Source organism: Artemia sp. Qi Xiang Cuo, chromosome 8, assembly GCF_049724085.1.
Source record: "Artemia sp. Qi Xiang Cuo chromosome 8, ASM4972408v1, whole genome shotgun sequence".
NCBI classification, from domain to species: domain Eukaryota; kingdom Metazoa; phylum Arthropoda; class Branchiopoda; order Anostraca; family Artemiidae; genus Artemia; species Artemia sp. Qi Xiang Cuo.
Window position 1 is genome coordinate 44354772 of NC_142801.1, and position 15913 is coordinate 44370684.

The window sequence follows — 15913 nt, forward strand, 5'->3', positions numbered from 1 at the left end:
TCATAGTAGCTACAAATCGTAAGACAACTGTAGGTTGGATCGGTACTTGTGTATTATAGCGACACCATTCAAGAAGTTTGATCTGATCTGTCTGCGTAAAACCGGTTTGTCTGTCTGCATTCAGAGACAATTAGCTTAGGCACAGTGAGATAAACTACTATGTAGGTATATATCAATTAGATATTTAATATAGGCCTAGAGTTAATGTTGGTTAGGTATTTAGTATAACATGTTCTGGGTTTTCTATAATTCTTTGTTGTAGTTTCAATAATTCTGTTACTAAAATATTATATTTTCATCATGTTTCAGTATATTTCATTAAGATTAGCCTAACTTCACTTCTTGAGTGGGGTCAGTATAATACATAAGCACCGTGGGATCTTTGGACGAATTCTTGGGGGGTCTTTTGGGGGCAAGTGTCCGATGATTGGTTCCAACCACGCAGAGCCCTCCCGGCCGAAGGCAAAGAATCAGGAGATCGGTACCTGCGCTATGCGATCATTTGTCAAGCATGCGATTTTTTTTTCAATTTAGGACCGATTCCGGTACTTGTGCATTATATCTCATCCACCGCTATGCACGACAGAAGTCAAGTTTGGTTAATGCTAATGAAATAAAATAAAATAGGATGAAAATATAATAGTTTAGAAAAAAATTGGGCCATATATTTGCACATTAGAGGGGGGGGGTAAAGCATAGCATATGTTAAATACGTAACCTAACCTAACCCAGGTACCTTCCCCCCCCTAAACCCCAAAAAACAGCAGTTTAAATATTGTAAACGCACTAACAAATCACGCTTTGCGATTCATTTATCTAGCAAATACCCGTTTGTCTGGTTTCCTGTAGTATTTCCTTGTACAGTATATAGCGGTGGGCAGGATATAATGCACAAGTACCCCAATTCCACTGTCCCAGAGGAAGAACGTTCCTTACTCTCATATTTTCAAAATAGAGTGGAATTCCCAAAACATTTAAATTTTTCATTAGCAAGTCTCGGTTTTATACTTTAACTTGACTCTTCTATCATCTTTTTTTCTGGTCGCTCATATCCTATCTAAGTCCGTGGACAAAGTCTTGTTTCACTCGGACCGACGAGCAACTTAAATCCTTTTCACAGTTACAACTTAAATACCACGGTAACTTATAAACATACTGGAAGTTGAACACTTACACGGGGCAGTATGTGTAGGACTCGAAGTTTTCTGTGGTGAGCGGGATTCTACAACAGGAATTAGCGAGCATTTTTGACACAAACACTCTTTCCCAGTAAACGTGACTCTTTCTCCAGTTGGAAAAGCTTGCCTAAAATTGAGAAACTAGCTAGAAATGACAAATATATAAAACAGACACGGAAAATACTTGAATAAGATACACATATGAAAGATTATCTCTCTAGTTGCGTAGTAAAGGACTAAATCAGTCGTCGGCAACCTACAGCTCGCAAGCCACGTGTGACTCTTTCGTCGTCCAAGTGCGGCTCTTGATAACTCTTCGTTCTTCTGATTATTCATGTCCTACACTCAAAATGAGCCATAAAAAAATCACATTAAAACATCTTTTCACGAACCCGTCAACCTGAATGATTATAAATCAGAGCTACTCCACGAGATTCACCCCCACGTTTAAATTCCAACGCATTTTTTGCATTGATATTATACTTTTGATATTATATTGATATTATATCATTTGTTCACCCGATGCTCAATCTTCATCATATCAGAACGAAGCTCCAAACACATTCTGCTGGGACTACTATTCTTAGGGATTTTTATATTTGTCTTGGATGGTCAGGGAAAAGACGAATTAAATTTACTAGGTTGCCTAAGCCGCTTATAGACAAGATAAACATACGTTGCTCACATTACATGCAAGAAAATATAAACAAGAGATATATCAGTACAAATTATGTATACTCCAAACATTTTGAAAACCCTAACTGAATAGATGTATTGAACTGAATAGATTAAATGTGTTGAAGCATTTTGCTGTATTAGATTTCAAAATATCTTCTTCTTGAGTCTCAAACTTAAGGTTCTTATTATAAGCCTCTTAAATCCGTTTGTCAGGAAGCGTTTCCTTATTTAATCGCATATGGAAATATATCGTATGTGTTTGTGGAAAGACAAATCCACTTTTCTCTTTATCCTTTAACTTTAAATGACCCAGCCTCATTTGTATGGTCAAGTATAGGAGCCGGTACTTATGCATTATAACTAAACCACCGCTATACACAAAAGAAGTCAAGTTTGGTTAATGCTAAAAAAAATAAATAAAATAGGATGAATATATAATAGTTTACAAACAAATTTGGGCTATATATTTGCACATTAGAGGGGGGATGGGGTAGAGGGGGTGGGGGTAAGCATAGCATATATTAAATACGCAACCTAACCTAGGTACCTTTCTGCCCCCTCCTCTAAACCCCCCAAAAATCGTTTAAATATTGTAAACTCAATGAGAAACAACGCTTTGCCATCAATTTATCTAGCAAATACCCGTTTGTCTGGTTTCCTTGTAAAGTCTATAGCGCTGGTTTAGTTATAATGCATAAGTACCTAGGAGCCTTAGCTATTAGTATTCAGTGGCGGATCCAGAGGGGTGAGGACCCCCCTAACGAAGTCTAAAGTAGTGTAATTTCCTTAATCAACGCAAGATTGCGATAATTAGACTTGCTCCTAACGCAAGTTTATCGGTTCAACCTATTTTGCGCCCCCCCTAAAAAATCCTGGAGCCGCCCATGTTAGTATTCAAGACTGTTCTAGTAATATTTTTACTGATCTACTAACAATTAATGCTAGCCCTCGCAATAATGCCATAATGCTATTTTTATAACAGTAAATACTTCACAAGAATCGGCTTTTTATACAAATTTTAAAATATCCAAAGATATCAAGTTCATTAAGCTTAATATTACCCATAAAAAGTTACGAGCCTGAGAAAATTTACCTGATTTTCAGAAACGGAGAGAAACACGTCCAAAAAGTCAAGATATTTTAGTGAAAATCATACCATCAGATTCAGCATATCAAATAACTCTACTGTAGAGGTTTTAAACTCATATCTACAAAAAAGTGGATTTTTTTTGCCAGAAGAAGGATCACGGATGCGTGTTAATTTGTTTATTTTTTTTCCCCGGGGATGATCAAACCCAACTAATGGTCTTAGAAGATTGAGAGAGGGCTCATTCGAAGGTAAATCAAAACTTCTAGGGACCTTTTTAAGGGACCAAAAAGATTGGAGGGCAACAAACCCCCCTTCCTCACTCTTTTTTCCTAAAGACATCTGATTAAAATTTTGAGATAGCCTTTTGATTCAGAATAGTTGAAAGATCCCCAATAATTATACTTTTGGGGAGCGGATGATCCCCAAAGCCCCTGTGGAAAGGGGTTTAAGTTAGGCAAATTGCCCTTTGCTCCCATAGGCTATAGTATTTGTTATTTGGAAATATACGGACTTTTTTTTGGGGGGGGGGAGGAGGTCCAAGGGAAGAATGTTTCATGGACAGGAAAGTTTCCAGGGGATTTTCAAGGGAAAATTTTAAACAGGAGGGGGATTTCGTGGCCTGATTTTAAAAACGGTGAGAAATTAAATAAAAAACAAGTTTTTTTTAATTGAAAGCAAGGAGCAACATTAAAACTTAAAACGAACAGAACTTATTCTGTATATGAGAGGAGTTGTCCCTTCCTCAATCTTCCTTCTTTACGCTTAAGTTTGATTTTTTATCACAATTCTTTAAGAAAGACTGCTTAAACACAAATGCTGTAGAATTTGATCGAGAAGTGTCTTTAAAGAACTTTAAGACTTTAGGTAAAGAGTGAAGGTTAAAGAAGGGACAGCCCCTCCCCCCTTATATACGGACAGTATTCTGTTCATTTCAAGTTTTTAACGTTACTCCTTGCTTTCAGTCGAAAAAAAACTGTTTTTTTATTTAATTTCTAGTAGGACCAGATATGTTAGATTCAGAAAACTATTAAGTAGAAATTTGCATATAACATAGAAATTACGTAGTTAAAGTGTATTCAAACGGGTCTTCACCACTTTTTCTCTTGCTTCACTGGGACAGTTTTGTGAAAGTAAGATTCTGTTTTTGTTAAACAAAAAAGTCCAGCGTGAGTGTAGTACACTTTTCATAGAAAATAATTAAATGAGTGTTCAAAATGAACGTAAAAGAGGGTTAGGGGTTTAGTCGCAATGAATGTTTAGTCTTTGATTATACATTAGTTAAGAAAAGTTTCCGAAAAATAAGTTTTTCAAAGAAAAGTAAAGGCCATTTTAACTTAAGATCAGCAGATACAAATACCTGTTAAAATTCAAACTCAAAACGACCAAAAATTACCATTAAAAAATAAATGAAACGCAAAACGAACAGAAATTAAATAAACAATCATAGCAAAAAAAAAACATACAACAAGTAATACTATAAATGAATAGAAAATATTTTGCTATTGAAGTATAAATGAAACTTAAAACGAGCAGAAATTAAATAAAGAATCAATGCAAACAAACATAAATACAATAGATATTAATGTAAATGAATAAATAAATCTTAAAAAGAGGGAAACTTGAATTGAATATGCAAATCAAGCATGAAACGAACAAAAACCAGTACCAACAAGAGATTGGGTATTGCCTCCTTCTCTCACAGTCGAATTCTATAACCTACTGTTTGATTGGCGCTTTGCTTAAGACTATATGTGGCTTGAACACTACTGAGAAGTATAAACATAGTTCAACCGAAAATTTTGCACATGTTGGCCTGAATTGTTGAAAAATCGATAAGTTCGACATTTTGTTTAATTGCAACTTTCATTGGTATCTTCGACGTTGTAACGACTGGGAAAGAAAATATTTGTACTATAATTCGTTTCCAGTGAAGGTCTTTAGGTTTTTACAGTTAAGGAAGGAGACATTTTAGGGGTCTTGAACAATTTTAGAAAGAACTAATAAATTAAACTGAATATTTGATGCATAATGATATTAATTGCTGAAAGCTCATCAGTTCAAAATTTTACTGTAATTTTAATGTTTATTTTCAATATTAAGTACAAAAGAAAATATTTGTAATAGCATTCGTTTTCAGTAAAGCACCATGACAGGTTTTAGACTTTTACATGACGTACTGAGTTTGGATTTTCACAGCTATTTGCATCTGCTTAGCTTAAGTTTAAAATGGCCTTTACTTTTCTTTGAAAAACTTATTTTTCGGAATTTTTTTTAATTAATTTTTGATTGCTTTTGATTGCAAAGTTTCAAGTTTTTAAAAATTCCTTATTTCAAAATCAAACTTTCTAAAAAAAGTTAAATGTTCATTAAATTATCAAAACTGATTTCAAAGTAACAATATCAAAGTGAAAAAATGGGTTTTCTGTCAATCTCGGAGTTATTATTATCTGATGTTTGAACTATTTTTAACAAAATGGCTATCTCAAAATTTTTATCGGATAGGTTTGGGGAAAAAAGGGCGTTGGGGGGGGGGGGGGGGCAAATTGCCCTTTGGTCTCTTTTGACTATTTAAAAGTGAACTAGAACTTTCTATTTTCAATCAGTCTCTCTGAAGTTTATACGACCATCCCTTCTATAAGAACCATATATACCCCCAGAGTATAACTTAAAACGCCTGTCCCTGGGCCCTGGAGGGTTGTTCCGACCCCAGAGTTCTAATATATGATGTTTAAACTATTTTTAACAAAACGGTCACCTCAAATTTTTAATGGATGGGTTTATCCATCCGACAAACCTAAAGGAGCGGAGGGCGGAAGGAGCTAGTTGCCCTCCGATCTTTTTTTACTCTGAGAAAATGAACTAGAACTTTTAATTTTCATTCAAATGAGCCCTCTCTGAAGTTCATATGAGCAACCCTTTAATAAGAACCATACAGGGCCCCAATGACATAGCTTACACTGCCTGCCCCCGGGCCCTTGGGGGTTATGTAGACACTGGAGTTTTTGTTATCTGACCTTTGAACTAATAAAAAAAAATGGCTATCTCAAAATTTGTATCGGATGGGTTTGGGGGAAAAAGGAGTGGGGGGGAGGGGCTAGGGGCCCTCCGATCTTTTTTGACTCTTAAAAATGGAACCATAACTTTTTATTTCCATTCAAATCAGCCCTCTCTGAAGTTTATACACGCATCCCTTCTATAAGAACCATATATACCCCCAGAGTATAACTTAAAACGCCTGTCCTTGGGCCCTGGGGGGTTGTTTCGACCCCAGAGTTCTAATATATAATGTTTAAACTATTTTTAACAAAATGGTCACCTCAAATTTTTATCGGATGGGTTTATCCATCAGATAAACCCAAAGGTGTGGAGGGCGGGAGGGGCTAGTTGCCCTTCGATCTTTTTTTACTCTGAGAAAGTGAACTAGAACTTTTAATTTTCATTCAAATGAGCCCTCTCTGAAGTTCTTATGAGCAACCCTTTAATAAGAACCATATAGGGCCCCAAGGACATAGCTTACAATGCCTGCCCTCGGGCCTTGGGGGGTTGTGTCAACACCGGAGTTTTTGTTATCTGACCTTTGAACTATTTAAAAAAATGGCTATCTCAAAAGCTGTATCGGATGGGTTTGGGGGAAAAGGAAGGGGGGGGGGGGCCCGCGGGGCCCTCCGATCTCTTTTGACTCTTTAAAATGGAACCATAACTTTAAATTTCCATTCAAATCAGCCCTCTCTGAAGTTTATACACGCATCCCTTCTATAAGAACCATATATACCCCCAGAGTATAACTTAAAACGCATGTCCTTGGGCCCTGGGGGGTTGTTTCGACCCCAGAGTTCTAATATAGACACCGGAGGTTGTGTAGACACCGGAGTTTTTGTTATCTGACCTTTGAACTATTTAAAAAAAATGGCTATCTTAGAATTTGTATCGGATGGGTTTGGAGAAAAAAGAAGTGGGGGGCTAGGGGCCCTCCGATATCTTTTGACTCTTAAAAATGGAACTATAACTTTCAATTTCCAATCAAATCAGCCCTCTCTGAAGTTTATACACGCATCCCTTCCATAAGAACCATATATACCCCCAGGGTATAACTTGCAAAGCCTGCCCCCGGGCCCTGGGTGGTGGTGTCGGCACTGGAGTTTTTTTCTTTATCTTACCTTCGAACTATTTTCAACAAAATGGCTAACTCAAAATTTTTATCGGATGCATTTGGGGGAAAAGAGGCGGGGGGGGGATAGTTGCCCTCTGATCTCTTTTGACTCTTAAAAACTGAACCAGAACTTTCAATTTCCAATCAAACGAGCCCTCTCTGAAGTTTGTACGAGCATCCCTTCCACAACAGCTATATATGCCCCCAGGCATTTTTGTTATATGATCTTTGAACTATTTTTAACAAAATGGCTACCTCAAAATTTTTATCGGATGTATTTGGGGAAAAGGGCTTGGGGCAGGGGCTAGTTGCCCTCCAATCACTTTTGACGCTTAAGAGGGGCACTAGAACTCTCGATTTCGAATCGAATGAACCCCCTTTGAAGTTTATACGACTACCCCTTCTATATGAAGTGCCTCTTGGAAAAAAATTAATGGAATGTGGGGGGGGGAGGCTAGTTACTCTCCGATCACTTTTGACTCTTAAAAAGTGAAATACAATTTTCAATTTCGAATCAAATGAGCCCTCTCTGAAGTTTATACAAGCATCCCTTTCATAATAACCATATATGCCTCGGGACAACACTTACAACGCCTACCCCCGGGCCCTGGGGGGTTGTGTTGACACATGAGTTTTTGTTATCTTCTTTTTGAGCAATTTTTAAAAAGAAACTGGCTATCTCAAAATTTGTAGCGGATGGGTTTAGGGAAAAAAGGGCGTAGGGGGAAGGGGCTAGTTGCCCTTAAATCTCTTGACTCCTAAAAATTGAACTAGAACTTTCAATTTCCGTCCCTTTCATAAGAACCATACATGCCTTTAGGGCATAACTTAGAACGCCCTCCCTCGGGCCCTGGGGAGTTGTATTGACACCGGAGTTTTCTTATCCGACCTTTGATCAATTTTTAACAAAATATCTCTTTCCAAATGTTCATCCCAGGGGTGTGGAAAAACAAGACCTGGGGGGAGGCCTTGATGTCCTCTGATCTTTTTCTACTCTTAAAAAATGAACTCGAACTTTCAATTTCCAATCAAATGAGCCCTCTCTGAAGTTTATACGATCATTCCTTTCATAAGAACCATATATGCCCCAAGGCATAACTTACAACACATGCCCCTGGGCCCTGGGTGGTTGTGTCGACATCGGAGTTTTTTTTACCTTTGAACTATTTTTAACAAAATGGCTAACTCAAAATTTTTATCGGATGCATTTGGGGGAAAATAGCGTGGGGGGGGGATAGGGGCCCTCTGATCTCTTTTGACTCTTAAAAACTGAACTAGAACTTTCCATTTCCAATCAAATGAGCCCTCTGAGTTTTATACGAGCATCCCTTCCACAACGGCTGTATATGCCCGCCAGGTTTAACTTAGAGCGCCGACCCCGGGCCCTGAAAGATTGTGTCGACCCCGGAGTCTTCGTTACATGATCTTTGAACCATTTTGAAAAAATAGCTCTCCCAAAGTTCTCATCGGATGGGTTTGAGGAAAATAGAGCGTGGAGAGGGGGGCTAGTTGCCCTCCGATCTCTTTTGACTCTTAAAAAGGGAACGAGAACTTTCAATTTCCAATCATATGAGCCCTCTCTGAAGTTTATACGAGCATCCCTTCCATAAGAAATATATATGTCCCCAGATAATTACTTACAACGCCTGCCTCCGGGCCCAGGGGGGGGTGTCGACCCGGAGTTTTCATTATATGATCTTTGAACTACTTTAAAAAAAATGGTTATCTCAAAGTTCTTATCGGATGGGTTTGAGGAAAAACAGCATGGAGGGGGGGGGGTATAGTTGCCCTCCGATATCTTTTTACTGTTTAAAAGTGAACTAGAACTTTCAATTTCCAACCAAATGAACCCTCTCCGAAGTTTTTGCGAGCATACCTTACATATGAACCATATATGCCCCCAGAGCAATACCTACAATCCTGCCCCGGGCCCTGGGGGGTTGCGCTGACACAGGAGTTTTTGTTATATAATCTTTGAACTATTTTTAACAAAATGGCTACATCAAATTTTTTATCAGATGTATTTGGGAAAAAAGGGCTTGGCGGGGCTAGTTGCCCTCCGATCATTTTTGACTCATAAGAAGGGCACTACAACTCTGGATTTCGAATCGAACGAGTCTCCTTTGAAGTTTATACAACGACCTCTTCTATATGAAATGTCTCTGGGAAAAAAATAAATGGAGTGTGGGGGGAGGCTAGCTGCCCTCCTATCACTTGTGACTCCTAAAAAGTGAATTGCAACTTTCAATTTCCAATCAAATGAACCCTCTATGAATTTTATACGACCATCCCTTCCATAACAACAATATATGCCCCCAGGTTATAACTTACAACGCTTACCCCCGGGCCCTGGGGGCTGTGTCGACACTGGGGTTTTTGTTATCTGAACTTTGAACTATTTTTAACAAAATGACTATGTATTTTTATCTGATGCATTCAGGGCGTGGAGGGGGGGGGTCTAATTGCCCTCCGATCTTTTTAGACTCTTAAACAGTGAACAAGAACTTTCAATTGCCAATCAAATGAGCCCTCTCCGAAGTTTATACGAGCGTCCCTTCCATAAGAACTATATATGCCCCCAGAGCACTACTAATAACGCCTGCCTCCGGGCCCTGGGGGGTTGCGTCGACACAGTTTTTCTTATCAGACCTTTGAACTATTTTTAATGAAATGGCTATTTTAAAAATTTTATCGGATGGGCTTGGGGGAAAAAGGGTGTGTGGGGGGGGGGGCTAGGTGCCCTAGGGTATGTTTTGACTCTTAAAAAGTGAACTAGAACTTTCAACATCCAATCAAATGAGCCCTCTCTGAAGTTTATACGAGCATCCATTTCATAAGAACCATTTACGCTCCCAGGGACAACACTTACGACGCCTACCCCCGGGCTCTGGGGGGTTGTGTTGACACTGGAGTTTTTCTTATCTAATTTTTGAACATTTTTTTTTAAAAACTGGCTATCTCAAAATTTGTAGCGAATGGGTTTGAGGGAAAAGGGACATGGGGGAGGTATTTGCCCTTAAATCTCTTGATTCTTAAAAAGTAAACTAGAACTTTCAATTTCCAATCAAATGAGCCCTCTATGAAGTTTATACGAGCATCCCTTTCATAAGAACCATACATGCCTTTAGGGCATAACTTAGAACGCCTTCCCCCGGGCCCTGGGGGATTGTATTGACACCGGAGTTTTTCTTATCCGACCTTCGAGTTATTTTAACAAAATGTCTATCTCAAAATTTTCATTAGATGGGTTTGTAAAAATAAGGCGTGGGGGGGGGGGGGGGTGGGGTTAATTGCCCTCGGATCTCTTTTGACTATTAAAAAGTGAACTCGAACTTTTCAATTGCAATCAAATGAGCCTTCTCTGAAGTCTATACGAGTACGGCTTTAATAAGGACCATACATGCCCCAGGGCATAACTTTCAACGCCTGCCCCCAGGCCCTGGGGGGTTGTGTCGACACCTGAGTTGTTAGCTGACTTTTGGAAAATTTTTTAACTTAATGGCTATCTCAAAACTTTTATCGGATGCATTTGGGGAGAAAGGGGCATGGGGGGGGGGGCTATCAGCCCTTCAGTCTCTTTTGACTCTCAAGAACTAAACTAGAAATTTCAATTTCCTTTCAAATGAGCCCTCTCTGAAGTTTTCACGAGCATCCCCTCCATAAGAGCCATATAGTCTCCAGGGCATAACTTACAACGCCTGCCCTTGGGCCCTGGGGGGCTGTGTTGACCCCGGAGTTTTCGTTATATGGTCTTTGAACTATTTTGTAAAAAATGGCTATATCAAAGTTCTTATCGGATGGGTTTGAGGAAAAAAGAGCGTGGAAGAGGGGGGGGGGGCTAGGTGCCCTTCAATCTCTTTTGACTTTTAAAAAGTGAACATTAACAGTCAATTTTCAATCAAATGACACCTCTTTGAAGTTTATACGAGCATCCCTTCCATAAGAACCATATATGCCCCCAGGGCATAAGAAACAACGCCTGCCCCCGGGCCTTTGGGGGTTATGTCGACACCGGAGTTTTTGTTATATGATCATTGAACTATTTTAGCAAAACTGTTATCTCAAATTTTTTATCGAATACATTTGGGAAAAAAGGGCGTCGGGAGGCTGGTTACCCTCCGATATATTTTGACGCTTAAAAAGCGAACTAGAACTTTCAATTTCCAATCAAATGAGCCCTCTCTGAAGTTTTTACGAGCATTCCTTCCATAGGAACCATAAATTCCCCCAGTGCATAACTCGGGCCCTGGGGGGTTATGTCGACACCGGAGTTTTTGTTATATGATCTTTGAACTATTTTAGCAAAATTGTTATCTCAAATTTTTTATCGAATACATTTGGGAAAAAAGGGCGTCGGGAGGCTGGTTACCCTCCGATATATTTTGACGCTTAAAAAGCGAACTAGAACTATCAATTTCCAATCAAATGAGCCCTCTCTGAAGTTTATACGAGCATTCCTTCCATAAGAACCATAAATGCCCCCAGGGCATAACTTATAACCCTTACCCTGAAGACCGTGGGGGGAGTGTCCTGCTCAAATATATAATTTGCAGAACTTTGAACTGCGTTGAACAAAATGACTATCTTAAAATTTTTATTGGATGTGTTTGGGTAAATGGTGGGCGTGGAAAGGATGTTAGTTGCCTTCCAATCACTTTCGCCTATTAAATAAGAGCACTAGCCATTTAAATTTCTAATCGAATAAGCCCTTTTTGAAGTTTCTACGACAACGCTTTCTATAAAAAACCTTATATGTTGAATAAAATGGCTGTCTCAAAATTTTGATTGGGTGTGTTTGGAAAAAAGACTGGCGTGAGAGGGGGATTAGTTAGGCTACCCTCCAATCACTTTCGATTATTAAAAAGGTCACCCTTTGAATTTCCAATCGAATGAGCCCTTTTTGAAGTTTCTGAGACAAACCATTCTGGAAAAAGCTCATATGTCTCAAGGACATACCTTACAACCCTTACCCTGAGGTCTGTGGAGAGTGTCCTCCTCAAAAACATAATTTCAATATGGAAATCAACCACTTAGAACAAAATGGCTATCTCAAAATTTTGTTTGGAAGTGTTTGGGGAAATGGTGGGCGTGAAAGGGGTGTTAGTTGCCTTTCAATCCCTTTTGATCCTTAAGAAAGGCACTACAACTCTCGATTTCCAATCGAATGAGCCCCCTTCGAAGTTTATACGACGACCCTTCCATATGAAGTGCCTCTGGGAAAAAAAATTGGAGCCATATGGCCTTTACTATAGTCGACGCTATAGGCTAAAGACAGAGTAGATGGGAAATATATAATTTGGGGTATATACCCCCCCACCCTAATGTGCAAATACGTATATAGCCCAAATTTGTTTCCGAAGTATTATATTTTATCATACTTAGGTATACTGTATTAGGATTAACCTAACTTCACTTCTTGAGCTGCACGGGGTATATCATAGGCAGCGCAATAGCGCTGCCTAAGTAAACAACGATGTTGGAACTATGTATTATTTATTTATATATTTTTTTTCCATATCCAGGCACTTCGTATCAGAGGAGCTGTCATAGAAACTTTGAAAAGGGCTCATTCGATTGGAAATTGGAGTGGCTAGTGCCCTTTTTCATAGTCGAAAGTGATTGGAGGTCAAATGATCCTCCCCCCCCAGGCCCATCATTCCCCCGAACACATACAATCAAAACTTTGAGATACCCATTTTGTTCAGCGTAGTTGATTTCCACATAGAAAATATGTTTTTGAGGAGGACCCTCCCCCAACCCCTCGAGGCAAGGATTTTAAGTTATGTCCTGAGGACATATAAGAACGATGTTGGCACAATGTACGATTTATTATTTTTTCCTTTAGAGCAGGACACTTCGTATCGAAGAAGTAGTCGTAGAAACTTCGAAAAGGGCTCATTGAATTAGAAATGGGAGTGGCTTGTGCCCATTTTTAATAGTTGAAAGTGATTGGAAGGCAACTAGCACCCCGTCCACGCCCACCATTTCCCGAAACACATCCAATCAAAATTTTGAGATAGTCATTTTGTTCAGCGTACTTGATTTCCAGATAGAAATTATGTTTTTGAGGAGGACAGTCCCCCACAGCCTTCAGGGCAAGGGTTGTAAGTTATGCCCTGGGGGCATATAAGGTTTTTATAGAAGAGGTTGTCGTAGAAACTTCAAAAAAGGCTCATTCGATTGGAAATTCAAAGGACTGGTGCCCTTTTAATTGTCGAAAGTGATTGGAGGGCAACTAACCCCCTTCTCACGCCCACCATTTCCCCTAACACATCCAATCGAAATTTTGAGATAGCAATTTTATTCAACGTAGTTTTAAGTTCTGTAAATTAGGTCTTTGAGGATGACAACCCCCTCAAAGCCCTCGGAGCAAAGGTTGTAAGCTATGCCCTGGGTCCATATAAGGTTTTTATAGAACGCGTTGTCGTAGAAACTTCAAAAAGGGCCCATTCGATTAGAAATTGAAATGGCTAGTGCCCATTTTAATAGTCAAAAGTAATCAGAAGGCAACTAACACCCCTCCCACGCCCACTATTTCCCCAAACACATCCAATCAAAATTTTGAGATAGCCATTTTGTTCCACGCAGTTTAAAGTTCAGGAAATTGAACCTTTGAGCATGACAATCCCCCCACAGTCTTAAGGGCAAGGGTTATAAGTTATGCCCTAGGGACATATAAAATTTTATTGAAATCTTTGACGTAGAAACTTGAAAAAGGGCTCATTCGATTGGAAATTCAAAGGTCTAGTGCCCTTTTTAATAGTCGAAAGTAATTTGAGGGCAACTAACCCCCCTCTCATGCCCACCATTTCCCGAAACACATTCTATCAAAATTCTGAGATAACCATTTTGTTCAGTATAGTTGATTTCAAGATAGAAATTATATTTTTGAGGAGGACACTCCGCCAAAGCCTTCAGGGCAGGAGTTGTAAGTTATGCCCTGGGGGCATATCAGGTTTTTATAGAACGCATTGTCGAAAATAATTAATAAAGGGCACATTCCATTGGAAACTGATATGCGTAGTGTCCTTTTCCACTGTAAAAAGTGATTTGAAGGCTATTAACCCACTTGCCACGCCCACCATTTCCCCAAATACATACACTCAGAATCTCTAGATGTCCATATTGTTCCACGTAGTTTAAAGTTCAGGAAATTATACCTTTGAGCAGGAGACTCCTCCCACAGTCTTCAAGGCAAGGGTTATAAGTTATGCCCTGGGGGCCATATAAGGTTTTTATTGAAATCTTTGTCGTAGAAACATGAAAAAGGGCTCATTCGACTAGAAATTGAAAGGACTTGTGTCTTTTTTAATAGTCGAAAGTGATTTAATGGCCACCAACCCCCCTCTCACACCCACCTTTTCCTCAATCACATCCAATCAATATATTTAGAGAGACATTTTATTCAATGTAGTTGAAAGTTTTTGCAATTAGGTCTTTAAGGATGGCAACCCAGTCCCCCCCCCCTACAACCCTCAGGGCAAGGCTTGTAAGTTATGCCCTGGGGGCATGTAAGGTTTTTATAGAAAGCGATGTAGTAAAAACATCAAAAAGGGCTCATTCAATTGAAAATTGAGAAGGCTAGTGCCCTTTTAATAATCGAAAGTGATTGAAGGGAAACTAACCCCCCTCTCATTCCCACCATTTCCCCAAACACATCCAATCAAAATTTTGAGATATTCATGTTGTTCAACGTAGTCGAAAGTTCTAGAAATTAGGTATTGTATGATGATAACCCCCTCGGAGCCCTCAGTGCAAGGTTTGTAAGTTATTCCTTGGAGGCATAAATGTTTATATAGAAAGTTGTTGTAAAAATTTCAAAAAGGGTTCATTTGTTTGGAAATTGAAATTGTCCTTTTTAATAGTCGAAAATTAATGGAGAGTAATTGACCCCCCTCTCACGCCCATATTATCCCCTAACACATCCAATCAAAATTTTTAGATAGCCATTTTGTTCAACGTAGTTGAGAGTTTTGGTAATTAGGTCTTTAAGAATGAAAAACCCCCCCCCCACATCCCACAGGGCAAGGGTTGTAAGTTATGCCCTGGGGACATATAAGGTTTTATAGAAAGAGATGTTGTAGAAACTTCAAAAGGGCTCATTCAATTGGACATTGAAAGGGCTACTGCCCTTTTTAATAGTTGAAAGTAATTGGAGAGTGACTAACACCCCACTCACGCCCACCATCTTTCCAAACACATCCAATCAAAATTTTGAGATATTCATTTTGTGAGACGTAGTTGAGAGACGTAGACGAGTTTTGTGAGAAGTTCTTGAAATTATGTCTTTTAGGATGATAACCCCCTCAGAGCCCTCAGTGCAAGGGTTGTAAGTTAAGCCCTGGAGGTATATAAAGTTTATATAGAAAGTTTTTGTAGAAATTTCAAAAAGGGCTTATTTGATTGGAAATTGAAATTGTTCTTTTTAATAATCAAAAATGAGTGGAGAGGAATTAACCCCCCTCTCGCGTCCACCATTTCCTCAAAAACATTAAATAACATTTTAGAGATAGCCATTTTGTTCAAAGTAGTTGAAAGTTCTGGAAAATTATGTATTTAAGGAAGACAAACCCCCCAGAGTCCCAAGGGCAAAGGTTGTAAGTTATGCCCTGGGGACATATAAGGTTTTTACAGACAGAGTTGTCGTTAAACGTCAAAAGAGGCTCATTCAATTGAAAATTGAGACGTCTAGTGTACTTTTTAATAGTTAAAAGTAATTGAAGGGTGATTATCCTGCCTCACTGACCCACCCGTTCCTCAAACCTATTTAATCAAAATTTACTCATAGCTATTTTGTTCTCAATGGTAGAAAGTTCC

The 15913-nt window shown here is 39.0% G+C and overlaps 1 protein-coding gene across 7 annotated transcripts in view; it reads right to left on the reverse strand.

Moving 5' to 3' along the window:
* LOC148949448 (actin-binding LIM protein 1-like) overlaps positions 1 to 15913 on the reverse strand; it is a 150961-nt gene that overhangs the window by 81546 nt on the left and 53502 nt on the right. For all 7 annotated transcript variants that reach the window (XR_016142134.1, XM_089093480.1, XM_089093479.1 and 4 more), the window contains exon 4: positions 1175 to 1305. Coding sequence is in view for 6 of the 7 variants with exons in the window: in XM_089093480.1 (XP_088949606.1) it covers positions 1175 to 1305 (131 nt within the window). In the remaining variant the exon portion in view is untranslated. The remainder of the gene's footprint in view (positions 1 to 1174; positions 1306 to 15913) is intronic.